Source organism: Bidens hawaiensis, unplaced genomic scaffold (assembly GCF_021521415.1).
Source record: "Bidens hawaiensis isolate Kalapana, Puna unplaced genomic scaffold, B.hawaiensis_p1.1 tig00000326_1, whole genome shotgun sequence".
NCBI lineage: Eukaryota > Viridiplantae > Streptophyta > Magnoliopsida > Asterales > Asteraceae > Bidens > Bidens hawaiensis.
In genome coordinates this window covers 6,168,809-6,186,692 of record NW_027491025.1, presented here as the reverse complement: position 1 = coordinate 6,186,692, position 17,884 = coordinate 6,168,809, and the positions used below count along the sequence as shown (strand labels likewise).

Here is a 17,884-nt window from a genome sequence, read left to right as displayed (position 1 = left end):
TCGCATAATATGTTTTTTAATTAATTTTTGTCTTCCATGAAAAGACAACTAACACATAACGCTTTATCTTTGTACATGTTTAAATGAGTCTATTAGTAATATTCATTGCCTAAATTTCATGCATTAAGTATCAAATCCAAGTAACATTTCAGTTCGTTTCATATACGTGATAAAAACAACTAATATACGAGTCTATTAATTTTGCATATGTATTAAAGTTTGCTATCGAACTACCACTGGTACAGTTGTTGATGGTCCACGAGCGAAAGTCTAATACATGACAACGATTCAACAAACTCATGTACAATATTATGCATGCTTCAACGGGGACAAGTGAGCAGGGCTGGGTCAACCACTTTTATGTCCTAAAATGATGTTTAAAAATGAGACATTGTTGTAAATAAATTATTTTGTTTTCATTCCAAATAAATCAAGATTTTATCGTTACCTTTTACAAATACATAACTAAGCCAATTTCTCACATATTTCCAGACTTAGTTTAGTTTAAAAGTCCTTAAAATTACACCTATTAATCCAAATCTCAAATTACAAACATATAGTTATTAGTTTTGTTTTGAAAATAAATAACCTAGAAAAGCTTCATTTTGGAGGAAGACCATAAAACTGAGACAAATGGACATACCACATGCTTAACTCCAACACAACCATAAAGTTGTAACACATTCCCAATAAAACACTACTTTTGAGACAATTTTTCAATTTCTTAATACATAAAAAGAAGCTATGTTATAAAATTGTTTAATCTGAGTGAAACTGAAACACATGTTATATCCGTTTCTAAATTAAACATTAAAATAATACTCAGTAAACTACTTTACTTGTTTTCCTATATTTTTCAATAACTACTTATTCTAATTTGATTTACTCTAAGTTAAATACGACCTGTTTTTATTGTATTTTTCTGTTACAAAAAGTTAAAATTAAAATATCTTATGACTCCTATGATGTTTTGTGACAAGTTCCCAAAGTTGGTATGCATGCTCTTATTCCCATGTTCGTAGTTTGTACCCTTTTGTTGTCACTGTGCATCACATGTTTGCTTAAGTAGATTTGTGCCGACATATCTCCTATTTTGTTTTTTTAAAGGAATTTTATATTCAACATTTTTCATTTGGAACAAAAAGTATCTTTCAACAAATAAACTTTAGTAGTAATAAAATCCCAACTTTCATATTCAACATTCATCTTAGATCTTCAAATAAACTAATGCTTTTTTTTTCTCAAAAGACGATCCTATACGCTCATAATCATAGATATCTTACCATCTTCTGTTCCGAAAAAACATATTGCTCAAAAGCCTATTACAGTATTACCCAATTAAAATCTGATTCAAATTCAGAATTTTGTATTCTCTAATAACCCAAATCTTTCATATCCCTATCTATGCCAGCTGAGTCAAAGACAAAAGCTCATTGGCAAATTAATGCTCCTTAATTTTAATATTATTCTAGTTTAAGGGTAAGATGGTAATTTCATATTAATTAACATACGGACACCAATGCAGAGTTAAATAGAGTTTAATAAATAATAACAATAAATACAATCTTTTATTATTATTATTATTATTATTATTATCTCCCCCAATCATTCCCTGTGTTTTTTTCTTCACTTGAATTTCAATCACAACATAACTTTCTCTCTCTACATATACATACATACACACACATATATCCTTGTATCTATAGATTCCGTACGTCTTTTTTAATCTCTAAAAACACACACACACACTTGTTCTCTCTCTGTCCTCCACTCTTTCTCTATCTAAAAAGCAAGAAACTTTATCTCCGATCATCCATGCTGTTTCCGTCCAATATTCACATTCCATTTTAATAATAATAATAATAATAATAATAATAATAATAATAACAATTATTATTAGTTTCAGGTACCCTTTTCCCCCAATTTCAATTTCTTCTTTTCAAATTAGGGTTTAGTTGCAATTACTCAATTGGGTATTCTTTTGATTGAATTGAATGTTGTGATTGCTGTAAAGGTTGCTGCTTTTTAAGGTTTTTGATGGATCATACAGTTAGTTCTGATTTTGCTGGGTAATTGTTATTGTTTGTTAATTGATTGGGAAATTGGGGATTAATTTGATTGTTTGAATTTTGAATGTTGTGATTGGTGTAAAGATTGCTGATTTTTTTATGGTTTTTGTTGGATCATACAGTTAGTTATGATTTTGCTGTAAGTTCGTGCAATTATTATTGTTTTGTTATTTTTTTTATATTTTTATATACTGTAAATTTTGCTGATTTTTTAGGGGTTTTCAGGTACCCTTTTGTTAATTAATGGGATTTTTTTAAAGATTAGTTTCGGTAAAGATTGCTGATTTTTTAGGGTTTTTGTTGGATCATACTGTTAGTTCTGATTTTGCTGTAAGTTTGTACAATTATTATTGTTTTGTTAAATAATGGGAATTTCTAAAGATCAGTTTCACACTACTTTTTCATCATCAAGTTTCAAAGATTTTGCAGATAATTATTGATTTGATTGGTTTAATTATTGATTAGGGTTAAAGTTTATACCTTGTTTGGTTCAATAGATGCTAAAGAAATTAGGGTTTGTTTGGATGTGCTTTTTCAAATTTATTATTGCTGTTTGGATGATTAATCAGAGTCAGCCAATCATATCAATTAAAGAAAGCCGAAGATACGAATCAGTTAACACAAAGTTATAGTTTTTACCAAAAATCTTAAGTTGCGATAATCATATCAAATGCACATCCAAACACCCTTTAGTTTACTTATGCTAGTTGCTGGTTTCTTGGACCGTTCAAGAAAGAATTTGGTTCTGCTAACTCATGTGATAAAGTTTTAATCTTGATACGTTTTTCCTATAAAGTAGACAACTTGTATGCTTATTCTGTCATAATTAAACTGTAACCACCAAATTTGTAGATCAAAGATTAATTTGTTATCAACTATATATGCTTTTAACCGAAGCTTTCGTTTATGACAGAAGAAGTGTTTCATAATGCAGCATTCGTCAGAGTATTTTCCTTTCGGTAGGTTTGAAATTTCTACTAATAATTTTTTTACTTGCAGTAACTAAACATTTATTGTAAATTTTTGTTATTTTCAGGCCCTCCAAGCATAACAGCAATGAGTTATTCAAAAGCAGTTGGAACGGGGGCAAAGGAGATGCTAACCCGATCCGATAATTATAATGATGCTTCAAGTGATGCCTCTCTTTTTTCAAGTTCATTACCAGTATTTTCCCGTGAGAAGTGTACGCATCCTCTTTCAGATTAGTTATTATAATAGTAGGTAACTTATTATCAGAGTCTCTAATTGTTATTTGATTGTTTTGGCAGTGATATTGAATAATCCAGAGAACGATCTTCAAGCTGATATTCAAGCTTTAGAAGAACTTGCAAATCATGCAATTGGAAATTTGTTGTTGCCTGATGAAGATGAGCTTCTAACGGGTGTAATTGACGGTTTGGACCTCAACGGTCTAACTAATCGCGCGGATGAGTTGGAAGAATATGATCTTTTTGGAAGTGGAGGGGGCATGGAGCTTGAATCTGATATGGATAACTTGAATTTGGGCATTTCAAAGGTGAGTCTTGGTGATGGGGTCATTGGTAACGGGTTGGCCCATTTCAATCTTGCAAATGGCGTGGGGACCGTTGCTGGAGAACACCCGTATGGAGAACACCCTTCAAGAACTTTGTTTGTGCGTAACATTAACAGCAATGTCGAGGATTCAGAACTCAGAGCATTGTTTGAGGTAGTTAAATCTGGTTCTATCTTGTTTAATTTATTAACATATTCGTTTTCGATATTCAATTATGGCAAGAATAAAAAAAAGTCGTCGTCTTTGTGCTTTTTAGATAAGAATCTTGGAAATTGTTATCTCGTGTAGATCTTTACATATTCATCATCTTCTAGAGTTTTAAAGACTTTGGCTTTGGATTTTTGTGGAAAATAAGTAAATATTATAGTGGGCTAAAAACAAATGCCTGTAGTGCTTATTTTGGCATTTTTATGCAAAGAACTGATCGATCTTGCAAACTGTAGTGCTTATTTTGGCATTTAATTGAAGTATGATTTGTCTTCTATGAAAGCGACGTTTGTTGGTTTGAATAATTAACTGTCGGCATGTTATATTATTTGGCGAATGATATATGGAGAAATTGTGGGAACATTAGTAATTAAACTGTCCACGTGCTAGGCATTTTGTGAAAAAGTCAATAATGAAGTGAGATTTATATGCAACAATAAGGTAGACATATTTGTTTGGAAAGTCAACCAACATCCGAGAAATTGTTAATATTGAAAATATAGGCGAGGAACTCGGGAATTGTTCATTTTTCTATTGTAGTGTTTGTGTTTTTTTGTAATGATAAACTAGGAACTATTAATTGGGGAAGTCGGTAAATATTAAAATTAATTTTACCATATTTGATTGGAAGGAAAACATGTATGGATCTAATGAGACATATGAGTGGGCACTTTTTAAGATTTTTTTGAATCTTGAAACATCAAGTGGTTTTCCAAGCTTTTATTTTATTCTCCGTATTTTTCAGCATTTATTGATTATTTACTAACATAGTATTTTGTTTATCTTGTAGCAACACGGTGATATAAGAACACTATACACCGCATGTAAACATAGAGGTTTTGTGATGATATCTTATTACGATATCCGTGCTGCGCGGACTGCCATGCGTGCATTACAGAATAAGCCACTAAGAAGAAGGAAGCTAGACATCCACTACTCGATTCCAAAGGTACAAGATGGATAATTTATACTTTCCCTTTTCCTTATTATCAAGTTGAGGTAATTTAGCTTTCCATTTGTTTTGCATGTGTACCAGGATAACCCGTCAGACAAAGATATAAATCAAGGAACTTTGGTTGTTTTCAATTTGGATCCTTCAGTTTCTTGTGAAGATCTTCTTCAAGTCTTTGGGGTGTACGGTGAGGTTAAAGAGGTAATTTTCCTTCTCTCTCCGATGGCCCCACTAATGCCGAAAGAAGTGATTTCCTGTTTGAACCATAAGACTTGGTGTATGTGTGTGACATAATATTTTGATTTTCTGGTTGATAAAGTTGACTGCTTTTTTTTTTCTTTTCTGTATCTTTTCCAAGAACAATGTATTGTTTTAAACAAAAAAGACGATGGCTGCGAAGAAGAAAAGATACACATCTATCGTGTATTGTTGGGTTGCATCATTAAAGCATTTTTATGGGGGGGAAAGTTAACTTTTTGGTATTTTTTGCACAATAACAGATAAGGGAGACACCACACAAAAGGCACCACAAGTTTATTGAATATTATGATGTTAGAGCAGCAGAGGCAGCCCTTAGATCCCTGAACAGGAGTGACATAGCTGGGAAACGCATAAAGCTTGAACCTAGTCGCCCAGGTGGGGCCCGCCGAAAGTAAGTCTACGTATTTAAAGAAGATACTTGAATGTTAATTGTTGTTAATCTTTCAAACTTTAGCAAAAGAATGCTCATTTTTATGAAGAATAGTGGTAGTTCTTTTAAGGAAGACTTTTTTTATTTATTAATTGAAGATCATCGCACATCACTGGTTTACCCTTTCATGATGGTTGAAATTGTCACCTCTTATTGACTCTAACAGTTGACTTTTTTCTTTACTTCAGCCTAATGTTACAGTTGACTCAAGAGTTTGACCAAGACGATACTCGAAGTTTTCGGCTTCAAGTGGGTCCTTCGATTGCCAACTCGCCTCCAGGTTAGACCTTATGTTGTTTAAGAGAACTATATTTTGAATTTTGAGTTGACTATCTTACAAAAAGATTCAATGTAACTCACATTGCAGGTGTCTGGCCACAATTTGGCAGCCCGATTGAACACAGCCCTCTACAAAGTCTAAGCAAGTCACCGGTCCTCGGTTCAGTGGGGTCCTCTTTTGGCAACGGTTTACCCGGTTTGGCTTCAATCTTGCATCCTCAACCAGCCCGTATAGCACCAATCGGCAAGGACCACGGAAGGACTAACCGCACCCTTGAACAAAACAACACATTTCAACATTCTCATTCACTTCCCGACTCCAAATTGAGTCAATTTACTGAACCCATGTCCTCTTTTGGTGGTCCAAGCTCATCCGGTTCAGGAATCGAAACACTCTCGGGCCCACAGTTTTTGTGGGGTAGCCCTAATTTATACTCTGACCAGCCCAAACCACACCATGGTTTTAGATCACCAGCCATGTCTCAACCGTTTCCCACATCCACAGGCCTCCCCCGCCCGACCCATGGGTTCCCAATCACGGGTCGTCATGGATCTTTGCTTCACCAACATCATCATGTTGGATCTGCTCCATCTGGGATCCCGTTTGAAGGACGTTTCGGTCATTATCACGAGTCTCCTGAAACAATGTTCATGGGCTCGTCTTATGGGGATGTAGGTATAGGTCATGTTGATAGAGGATTTTTGGGTTCTCGTGGGTCTATAGAAAACGGGTCTCCAAGTTTCGGCTCCATGTCTTCTCCTAGGGTTAATCCTATGTTTCTTGGTAACGGACCATATGCAGGGCTAGGGCCCACAGTTGCAGAAAGTATGAGTGAGCGTGTACGCAACCGTCGTGTTGACCAAAATGGAAGCCAAATTGATAGCAAGAAGCAGTTTCAGCTTGATCTTGATAAGATTACAAGTGGGGAAGATACCCGTACAACTTTGATGATTAAAAACATTCCTAACAAGTAAGACAAAAAGATTTCAACTTTGTTATTTTTGGTGAAAAATGATTCGTAGGCCGACTTTGTATGCCTAAAAATAAACCTAAAAATATGCTGTGAGACACATGGCAAATGAAAGGAAAAGATGAGAGAGAACATGTGCAGTCCATGTGGTAACATTTAATGGATCAGGTTGATTTTTAGGTTTTTTTGTGAGGCCTATGTAATCAGTACTCATTTTTTACACTTAAAAAGATTCCATCTTAATTACTTTTTGCACTTAAAAGATTCCATCTTAATTATCTTTTGCACTTAAAAGAACCATCTCTTTTTGCACTAAACGTTTCCATCTTAATTATGCATTGCACTAAAAAAAATTCCATTTTAATTATTATTATGCACTAAAGATTTCATCTTGATTACTGTTGGCATTTAAAAATATCATCTTGATTAGCTAGTTTTCCTTGGCACTTAAAGATTTCATCTTCGATTATTTTCGGCACTTAGAAGATTGCATCTTTAGCAGTTGATAATTCTTGCCATTTCGAAGATTTTTATTTTTGATTATTGTGGGCACTTAAAAATAATTTATCTTGATTGTTTTTGGCACATAAAGATTTTATATTGATCATATTTTTGGTAATTCAGGTATACTTCAAAGATGTTGCTTGCTGCTATTGATGAAAATCATAGCGGTACCTATGATTTTCTTTACCTGCCTATCGATTTTAAGGTAAATATTTTCAATTTTTTTTGCTAGCTGCCCCTTCCCTCTTTTCGGGCTGATAAATGTAACGGGTCCCACCATTTGATGCAGAACAAATGCAATGTCGGCTATGCATTTATTAACATGCTTTCTCCAACACATATAATTCCATTTTACCAGGTTTTTTCTACCTTCTGGTTGTCTTTGACTTTGTATATTTAACATGGTCTTGGTTATTGTAATCTGTTACATACATTAATATCTGTAAATTGTTGTTTAGGCGTTCAATGGGAAAAAATGGGAGAAATTCAACAGTGAAAAAGTTGCTTCGTTGGCCTATGCTCGAATCCAAGGAAAAATGGCACTTGTGACCCATTTTCAAAATTCAAGCTTGATGAATGAAGATAAACGTTGTCGCCCTATTCTTTTCCATTCAGAGGGCTCGGAAGCTGTTGAACAGGTAACACATTTTTTTGAGATATCGATTATTTGTGGTGGGGGTTACTTTTTTATTATTTCTTGAAACGGTTCAAATAAAAAGTTTAGATAAAGGTAATGCATTTAATTATTTGTTAAGATCTAAAAAAATGACACAAGTGACGCAAGGTGTTTTTGGGTAACCCAGCCTAAACCGACCCGTGTTAAAAAGACGCGTTTTGACTCATTACCTAACTGGCCCACACCCGCTCATTCTGCTCCTATTAATGCTTGATTTATGAAAAATGAAAATGTTAAATACCTGTTTTACCCTTGCATTTCACAGGAACCGATGTCGTCAAATAGTTTGAATATCCAGATGCATCGGTCAAACGGTTCAGACTCAGGAGACTCATCAGGCAGCCCTCCAAAAACTGTTGTGGGTCCTGGTGCAATGGAGCCGAGCTGATAGGAGGCGAAGGCAGCAGTCTCACTAAAATGTCAAAAATAATAATATTTATACCCGAGACTGCTGACTTTCATCAGTACATATCGTGTATAGAAGTAGAAAAGTCGCGTAAAGAGGAAACCAAGGGTGCGGATTTTGGTTGCTTTTGGAAAGATAAAAATGAAATCCCATGATTCTGGGATATATGATGATGATGATGGTGATGATAATGTTATGATGATGATGATTGTCTAGACATAAGTTTATGGTTATCTTGGCAATTGTATAGGGTGGGGTTTAGGGGTTTGACTTGTTATGTGTTTTGACTCTTTTATCTTTAGTTTATGTTTGACTAAAAATTAGTGGGAACTAAAGTAGGGAACTTTTGTGTTTGTTTGTTTGTTTGTTTTGTGTGTGTGTGTGTGGGTGTGAATTACTTCAATATCTTTAGATGTTTGAGCAGGTCCCTCATGTTTAGAGGGGCTTTGTTTCTTGTAGAAGCCCTTTTACAGGTCAAATTTGTCGGTATCGTGCTGTAATAAATCGAATATGGCGTATGAAAATGTGTCATAGATTATAGTCCTGTTACCTATGTTTCTTTGGGTGATGGTGTGCTCCCATACAGAAAGTAGTGGTTCAAAGAGTTTTTTATGACTTTCTTTTTTGGTCAAACTGGATTCTTAAATCAAGAGATGGTGATGGATTTATTCATTTTTTTGGTGTCATATCTGAAACTGTAAAGAGACTACTTTTGTAATGATGAACTGAAATTTGTGGGTGCAACATATCATTAGTGTGTTAATTTTGGGTTTAAAAAGTGTTGGCTTGACTCAAGATAAAGCCTTGATGCATCTTTTGGTCAAACACGGGTCGTCAAAGAAAGTCAAACTTATCATCATTGTGTTAACAATGTGCGATTGAGAAATGTTGCTTTTGAGTTTTGACACAGGAGATGCATCTTTCTGGCCAGGTCAAAGTAGTCAAACCCTGAAAGTATTAACTGTGCTTAAAAAGTGTTGGGGTTGACTAAAGAAATAGTCTTGATGCGTCTTTCTGGCCAAATATGAGCCGCGCTGGGTCAAAGAAAGTCAACGCTGATTTTTTTGTGAAACCAGTTTGGTTTCAACCCAGCTTTTGAGGTGAAAATATTCGGGGGTTGACTGAGTTTTAGCTGGGTTGGTTCAGGTTTGGTGGGTTTAAAGCGGTTTTAAAGTATAGGGTTATGGTTTGGTTCGGGTTCAAATGCCGGTCTGACTCCCAACCCAGTTTTTGACCTCTCACAAAGAGAGCGTATCTGGGAAGGAATGTAGGCTGGATTGGGCTCCATAGACCGGATCCCGCAGACCCAAGCCTAGTCATTAAGCCCTTACACCGCCATTTGGATGTAGCAGATAACAGCAGGGCTCGAGAATTGATGTGTATTCAAATCATAGGAGCCAGCAATCATCGATATGCTCATATTGGTGACGTTATTGTTGCTGTGATCAAATATGCAGTTCCAAACATCTCTCTAGAAAGATAGGAAGTGGTCATAGCCGTAACTGTACGTACTTGAAGAGAACTTAAACGTGGCAACGGTATAATAATACGATATGATGACAATGCTGCGCCATTGACATTGAAAATTAGTTCTTTTGATTCTTGGAGCATAAACAGAGATACAAGGATATCAATTTTATTATTGAACTCAAGCTCATTACATATCAAGATTCACTAAAGCCTCTATATTTACAGATTCAAACACTCACAAATGCAGTTGAACTAATTAACATTGTTGTATTGAAATCTTTACTTCCTAGTTTTAAGTTCAATGTCGATAAGGAAACAACACTTGTTGTCATCTCTATTATAATGCACGTGACCTTTCATGATTCGAAGAAGTTTTCTAGATAGATTGAGAGCCAGTCCTTCTTCGGTTTCCCATTGTTTTCTCTCGTCATACATGTCCCTGATAGTTTCTGCAGGTAACCCTGGACCCGGGTGAGTCATTCTGCAACAACACAATAGTAATTAAATTTTATCTACAGATTTTTTGTGTAAAATTTGTTTAAAAAAACTATATGAAATCAATGATGATCTAAACTCTTTGGAATCAATGACTCGAGGGGTTTTATGCATTAAAAGTAAGGGGGCAACAGAACAAGGAGTTGATGCAACAGGATCCATAATTTGTTTGTTTTGACCGACACAAAAGTAAAAAAATTATGTATACTGAAGTACCCGATGCGTCCGACCATAAAAAGTCAGAATATATCTAAACTTTATGAACAAAAAGCAGGTTTCGCATATATATTGAACTAAGATGTACATAAAACAGAGGTCCCTATTTCGACCCATTTGGCTTATGTTTTACTGTTTTATTACAAATGGTTAAATAAAAATATTGCTAACAAGAAGACATGTCAAATGGGTTGAAACTCAGCCTAGTGTATTTTTAATGCATATAACCACCTAAATTGTTTTAGGGCAGTCGTTGAATTCGCGAATAAACCTTTGGATTTCATTTTTAAATGATAAATCCCGGAGACTTTTAAAGCTTCATAAAAATTTATTTTTTATAACGTTTAGAGACGTAATCAAGCAAAGAAAGGAACTTTACTTATTATTTAACAAGTTGAAAGATTTAACCATGCAAAAGAGGACTTTGTTAAAGTTTTAGAAGTTATGTGATTTAATCATGCAAAATCCATAGGGTTTTGTCAACAATTTTCCATATTTCTTCATAAAAAATAAATCAGATGTAACACTTTATTCGAAATCTTATTTAACACATTAATTAACAGGTCATCAAAAAATTCAATTTTTTTTAATCTTTCAGAAAGCCCATTTTGGCGATTTTAACCCGCACCGAAAAACTCATACCTGAACTGTAGATGAATGAATTCTTGCCCATTTTGAATCATCCTGAGCCCGGGTGACACCTTGATCTCCACCCACCCATCTGGTGACGGTGCATGGTTCACAATGCTGATCAAGAAATCTGATAAGATTATCTGAAGCCTAATTTGATCACCAACTAGCTCCAGCATTTTGACATTATCAGGTATCTCATGAACCAATGGAATATTCTTTTCCTTCAACACAGTCATTACTTGGCTCACAATCGCGTCTAAAAGATTTTCCATCACAAATTGATCCAAGTTCAGTTCCACATTGCTGCAAAAACAACAAAAAAAATTTAACACACCAGTGATCTTAAAGATTAACAGATGGCAGTTTGACTTTTGACGTCGAACACCCAAATTGGACTCTTTTCACTCAATAATACCACCACTTAAATATTAGGGGTGTGAATTTTTGGCATGATGTGAACTTGATACTCCTGGATTTGGGTCCAAATGGGTTAGGGTCAGTTTTGGGTTGAACCAGCGGACACCTTTTGCGGAACAGATCGTGTTCGGGTCGGATTGACAGGTTTTCGGGCCGGCCCGTTTAACCCATTATTTTTATATTTAAAAATTAAAAATTTTAATATCAGGTTTTATAGTTAATCCTTAATTGTTTCATATACTTTTTTTGTTATTGAAAATTGTACTTATTAATATGCAAACAACGAAACAATTTCGTTGGATTAAATGGGCCTTGTTTGTGTTAACCCGAGAACATGTTTAGTTGAACGGATCATCTCGACTTGACGGGTTTGCTGGTTAACCTGTTTATTTTTATGTTTAAAAAAAAGTTAAATGTCAAAAATTAAACTCATTAGATTAACTATTGTTCGGAACTTTAAGCATCAAGTTTAGTTAAAACTTAAATGTTTCATATACATTTTTGCTTTTTTTGTGAATTTAGAGCATTAATGTTCAAAAATCAAATACTTTTTTTTGGGTTAAATGGGCCATGTTCATGCTCACGTGTTAGACATGATTCTCGGGTTTGTGTCAGGTCCAACCCATGAACACAACCCGTTTAACACTAGTATGGAACTTGATAAGTGAAGCATTAACAAAAAAGATTGGTTTAATAGCTTAAAATAATAAAAATCCGCTTGCCAACCCTGCTTATGCTAAAAACGACCCATTTGACCCGTTACCCAACATGTCCATCTCACCACCTACAATTTCAAGACTTACCCTTCTTCAATACTTTTTATGTCCATACTCTCAATGATTGATGCAATTTGTCTTTCACAGGCCCCACTCGTCTCAAGATACTGCTTCTGATCATCTGAGACACCCGAGTTTTCAAGAAGTTTGTGAGTAAATCGCAGCCCGTTTAAGGGGTTCTTTATTTCTTGCTTTATATACCCTAAATCATTCCGCTTCAACACAGATTCTTTATCATTTTTACCCTCTCCCAAACACATTTCTACACTGGTCCTCAAAAAACAAAAACACCCAACCACCTCACCATTTTCGCCGACTCTCTTGTTTGTTGTCAAGTAAACCTCTAAAAGATTCCCATCCTTTCCAAAAAATTCAAACTTTACATCAGAAGAATCTTGACCGTTGATCGCTCTATACAACAAGATCATAAATCTTGTTATTGTATCTTCATCTTTAGGTTGACATAAGCCTCCAAAAACTTCACCCGGGAGCACTTTTCCAATAACTTCATGTTTCATATGACCCGTCAGCTTTTCCATGGCTGCATTCCATTCACAACAACATGCGGTTTCGTTTGAAGCAAATAAAGGGGGAATCAAAGGATTTAAAGTTTGAATAATTGTGTTGTAATCTCCTTCCATGCGGCTAAATTTATCCATGATAAGTTTCTCGTTTGTAACGTCTTGGCCTACGAAGCATACACCAACCACATTGTTCATGTAGTCCCGGCTTATGCATGTATTAGCTATTATGTATATTAGAGCTTTGTTCGGCTGGTGCGGGCCCACTTTTTGTAGTATTAGTTCAATGTTTTTCTTTTCTTCACCTGTCAAATAAAGCATGTGATCATAATAAGCTTTATTTTTTAAGAACGATGATCATAATAGGGCTTTAAACGAGCCAAGCCAGGTTGGGCTCATGGCTCATAGAAAGCTCGAGCTAGCTTGTGGCTCGTTGAGCCGGTTTGTTTTAACTTTTTATTTTTTCAATTTTTTTTATATTGATATATAGAAGGAAAAAAAATTTAACACGCATAATGAAAGAAAAAATGTCTTATTTTTGTTTTTCTTTTCAACCTTTTTTTATGGGGTTTAATTTAAGCGAGCCACTTAACGAGTGAGCCACGAGCCAAGCCGACCCTAGCTTAGCTCGTTTACAACTTGAGCCGGTTAGGCTTGTAACCAGCTTTTTTGAGCGAGGCGCGAGCTTTTGAACACTCCTAGACCTCAATAAGTGCCTACAGAAACACAAGGTTTGACTTTTGAGGTCAACACAGCTTCTAACGAACACGTTATAGGTTGCAAACTTGGCTTTAATATGCGTGAGGCACTCAAAGGTGTTTAGGTCACAAAGGCATGAGGGTTTTTTAAACCAAGGTTGCGAAGTGGGTGACTTTGAGGGGTTGGGTTTGATAACGGGTCAAAACAGGTTGGGCCCGTTTGATCCGCAAACACCTAATTACTTACTATTGCATGAAAGCTACCATAAAATCGATTGATAGTTTAATGCTATCAAAAACAATAAAAAGACTTACCTTTCAAAGCTCTATAAATAAGATCTTCAACAACTCCACATGACGTTTCATGAACAAACTCATCAACCAAACACTTTCTCATCGCTTCACTAACTTTGACTCCAGTCAACTCTGCAATTTTCCCATTCCACCCATTAATCAAACCCGAACCATTAACACCAAAAATAGGAACAGGTGCTGTTTCAATCAACTTCACCATTTCACAAGCAACCGAACTCGTTTCATCCACCCGTTGACTATCAACTTCACTATGCTGACCACATTTCACCACTCCATTACCACCAACATATTGAGCCGATGTTCCCATAATCAACTGCAAAGAATGAATCACATTGAGCTCAGAAACCTCCCATGGCAAACTTTTATTTTTCACAACTTCACAAAACGCCTTGAATGAAGATCTTGGATGCATATTCTCATCATTATCTTCATCATCAGGATGATGTTTTGACCCGGCCCATTTAATCACCTTTTCTGTATGTGATCGGAACCAAAACAAGAAATCTTTTTTAGTAATTCTTGCAGCAGCCATACCACAAACCGCACTACCAAGCAAAACTGCATCAGGATAACCAGAATTCAACAAACTCTCGGTACTAAACCCTGCACAATCTTTATGTTCATCACACAACCATTTAACCAAATCTTTAACTTGTAACTCACTTGGCGTCACACCAAGTAGCCATACTTTATCATCATAGTATAAAGCTGCACCATCACATTTGACTAAATCCATTATATTTGGAGACTGAGTTATGATCCGAAAAGGGTCATCTCGCAGGAGCATGTCGCATAACGTTGTCTGCATACGGAGGATCTTTTTCTCTGCCTTTTGTTCAGCTAGTTTTAACTCCATGTAAAGCTGCAAACCCATCGACTGCATCAAAAACTCACAGGCGTAACGAAGTGGGAACGGGATATGACGTGGCGTGGTGTGATGACACGCCACCAAGCCCCATAATTTCATTGACTCGTTGTTGTTTACAAGTATTGCCATCACTAAAGATGCGATACAGTTCATGTTGGCCATGTAAACCGCGTGGCAGCCATATGGGGCACGCAGGGTCGAGTTGACTAAGCAAAGTGGTTGTTTTAAGTCCTCGGTTTGGATCACGGGAACAGACTTCGCGTGACAGTCAACGATTATTCTAACCCGATTTTGTTTGAACAAAAATCTTGCAGCTTGTGGGATATCGGTTGCAGGATAATGTAACCCTAAATACGGTTCTAAATCCGACCTCCTAATTTCTGAAACAACTTCACCATGATCATCATCATGAAATTTATACACCATGACTCGATCATAACCGGTCAGTTTTTGTACCTCTTCAACAATGGTGTCACACATAGCCCCAATATCACCACTTGGAAGAGACTGCAACCTAGAAATCGCTCTAACGACAAGTTTTTGCGATTGAACCGCACCCAAAAGTAATAATGTGGGGTCACTAGAGTTAGCAGGCTCTATATCTATCACCACACCAACATCAATCCGATGCAGAATCGCGTAAAACAGTTTCCGGGTGGTTCTAGAATGAACCTAAATAGGGTTTAACAAAGTGATTTCTCTAGAAGCTACTGCTCTTTCTAAAGAAACCCTAGAAGTAGAACTGAAAAGGGTTCTTGCATCAACTCCAAGTAGACTTTTTTTACAATCATCAGGATTCAAACCCAACATACTAAAACAGTTTTCACTATAACTTATGATTCTAAAGGTGGGTTCTTGAACTGCAATCATACAACCAAAAGGTTGAACAAAACCACCCCTTTGGATTTTGGACAAATAAGCAGTCATTTCTTGTTCAGGAACAGCAGCTGTTGGTGCATTAGTAAGTAAAGTAGTGTAGTTAAAAGATTTACCAGATCCAACAGACTGTTCAAACTCAGATAAAAGCCTAGCATCAGCACTATATTGAGCCAAGGTTTGATTTTTATTTGCAGGGTTCATGTTGTTTCCACCTGAAGAAGATGAAGGTGCATCCGTGGGCTTATTGTTGTTAATAGTTGGTTCCTCTGCAGTCACCATTTTTACAAAATTTCTTGACAGATTTGAAGTGGGTTTTCACATATTAAGTTGTTGATTTGATTTTTTGGGTTAAAGAAGATAAAGATTGAAGCTTTATGAAGATAGTGTGGACCAAGATAAAAGTTTTATTCACAAGGAATAAAAATAGTAAGTACTTGATGATTAAAAAAAGGGAAAGAATCAGAAACTGATATCTTTTTATGAGGATTCCATGGTTTACTACTAGTCATCAAAATGAGTGGTGGAATCAAGAAATGAAGAAAAGTTTAAAAAATTAAAACTAGTGGCTTGAAGCTCACTTTGGAAGTGGGTCAGGGAATTTGGTGCCAATCTACTTATTATGTTTATCTACTTATAGTAATATTAATATGTACATGAATATGGTGGGGTTCAAGCCCAAACCATATTTTATTTTTTTTTAAGTAAAATAGGGAAACTAGCATTAAAGAAAAAGAAAAAAACAACCAAAGAAACAAACACGACAGACTAAAAACCAAAATAAACCCCTAAGAAATTAAAAAGGGAATACTCGAAACAACCATCAAAGCAAAGTGACATTATTAACCAAACCTCAACATAGGGATCTAAACCATAACCATTCTTCTTTTTCTTCTATAACCTTACTAACAAGATCTTCCATGTCCTCGAAATTCATCCCCAACTCATGAGCTAACCTAAAGCCTCAACCTCCTTTGTGTTGTCACCTGTCGTATGACAATCGTTAACAACACCTTGGAAATCATCAAGCCCTTCATCAGTTAACACATCATTCCGGATATGTTCTACAACCATAGATTATCAATAATCTTCTCCACCGACATAGGATCCGGCTGATTAATTATGATTATGACTTTTTCAGCCACCAATTTATTATGTTTAACACTCAAATTGAAGTCCATTACTGAACAAGACGGGCCTGGTTTCTCAGCAGACCGATTAACTACACACTCGAGATCGGAGAGCACATCAATTGCCACCACATATATGGTGCATGGCTTCAACTCACCGAGTCTAGTGTAGTGGCAGCCCAACCTTTTTAGTGGCCTAAAGCGAATTAAAATATATGGGGCCTTTTATCCCAAATATATAATTTTTTTGCTTACGATCATAACACGTAGACATGTGATGAAATTAACTAATAAGATTTTATATGAAATGTTGTTTTAGCTACTCCGATTCAAAACTGAAAACTATAAGACAAATAAAAAGAACTTTAACATAAACCAAATAGCGAACTTAGTAGATTTAATGAAGGAGAAAATCATGTCAATAATCAACTAAGCAGAAATCTTGAATTATGAAATGAAATCTTGAATCATAAAAGATTGATGAAAATAATCAAACTTTAGAAACCTTAACCCATAAAAGCCCATCGATAGTGAGTTGAGGGTCAATTATATATATCATAATATAATATAATATAATATAATATAATATAATATAATATAGCACTCTTAAAAAGAAACAATCATACAGATCACATGATAAACTATTTTTTATAAATCAAAAACATGTGTTCTAATCAAATTTAATATATTTTAATCAAATAGGGAACAAGTATTAGAAATTTACAGTACACGCATTTAAAAAAAAGAAAAATTTGTTGCACAAACAATTAATTGTAAGAATGAAAGGGAAACATGGAGGGGATTCGACCCTATGCCTCCTTCGTAGAACAAAACAAAAAGAATACAACTTACTGCACATTGATTGTATGATAAAATGCAAGTATATATTAATATCAACGTTAAAGGAATAACTTTTTTCTTAAAATGGGCCTCAAAATTTTTGAATCCTAAACTCGAATACCTACTAACTAGACTCTAGTGTTCAACGTGCAATATACCCTTGAGTTTTGGGTGTTTTTTTTTCTTTTACTTTTTCTTTCTTTATTTAGTTTTTCAACCAACTAACTCAAATACCTACTAACTAGTAACTCCATATCTTGTTTATCATGGATTGTGAAGAAACACGGGTTTAGACCGAAGCCTATATGAATATTTTTACATGGGGAACCTAGAATCGTGA

General features: G+C 35.3%; 1 protein-coding gene and 1 pseudogene across 3 annotated transcripts; one reads left to right on the top strand and one right to left on the bottom strand.

Annotated features, from left to right (window-relative positions):
• Nucleotides 1–1,610: 1,610 nt before the first annotated feature.
• Nucleotides 1,611–8,431, top strand: LOC143622351 (protein MEI2-like 2). 2 transcript variants are annotated; one of them, XM_077093537.1, is made up of 13 exons: nt 1,611–1,906; nt 2,986–3,028; nt 3,106–3,252; nt 3,338–3,756; nt 4,601–4,759; nt 4,847–4,963; nt 5,263–5,414; nt 5,642–5,733; nt 5,821–6,703; nt 7,328–7,412; nt 7,497–7,565; nt 7,666–7,845; nt 8,149–8,431. In XM_077093537.1, exons 2-13 carry the CDS (start codon nt 2,998–3,000, stop codon nt 8,269–8,271), a joined length of 2,457 nt encoding a protein of 818 aa, XP_076949652.1. In that variant the 5' UTR covers nt 1,611–1,906; nt 2,986–2,997; the 3' UTR covers nt 8,272–8,431. The 2 variants fall into 2 exon arrangements, with proteins under 2 accessions (XP_076949652.1, XP_076949648.1); XM_077093533.1 differs by having other exon boundaries at nt 2,983–3,028.
• Nucleotides 8,432–9,815: 1,384 nt separating this feature from the next.
• LOC143622338 (phytochrome E-like) lies at nt 9,816–15,856 on the bottom strand (annotated as a pseudogene). Its single transcript, XR_013151683.1, has 4 exons — nt 13,831–15,856; nt 12,324–13,122; nt 11,113–11,406; nt 9,816–10,240 (listed from the first exon to the last, which is right to left on the bottom strand). The product of XR_013151683.1 is annotated as a phytochrome E-like (transcript).
• Between the last annotated feature and the right edge of the window lie 2,028 nt (nt 15,857–17,884).

Excerpts from the sequence above, each read along its gene's own strand:
- LOC143622351 (XM_077093537.1), top strand. The coding sequence starts at position 2,998 with ATGCAGCATTCGTCAGAGTATTTTCCTTTCG. Across the intron at positions 5,415-5,641 it reads CCAGGTGGGGCCCGCCGAAA|CCTAATGTTACAGTTGACTC; the intron begins GTAAGTCTACGT and ends TCTTTACTTCAG. Across the intron at positions 6,704-7,327 it reads ATTAAAAACATTCCTAACAA|GTATACTTCAAAGATGTTGC; the intron begins GTAAGACAAAAA and ends TTGGTAATTCAG.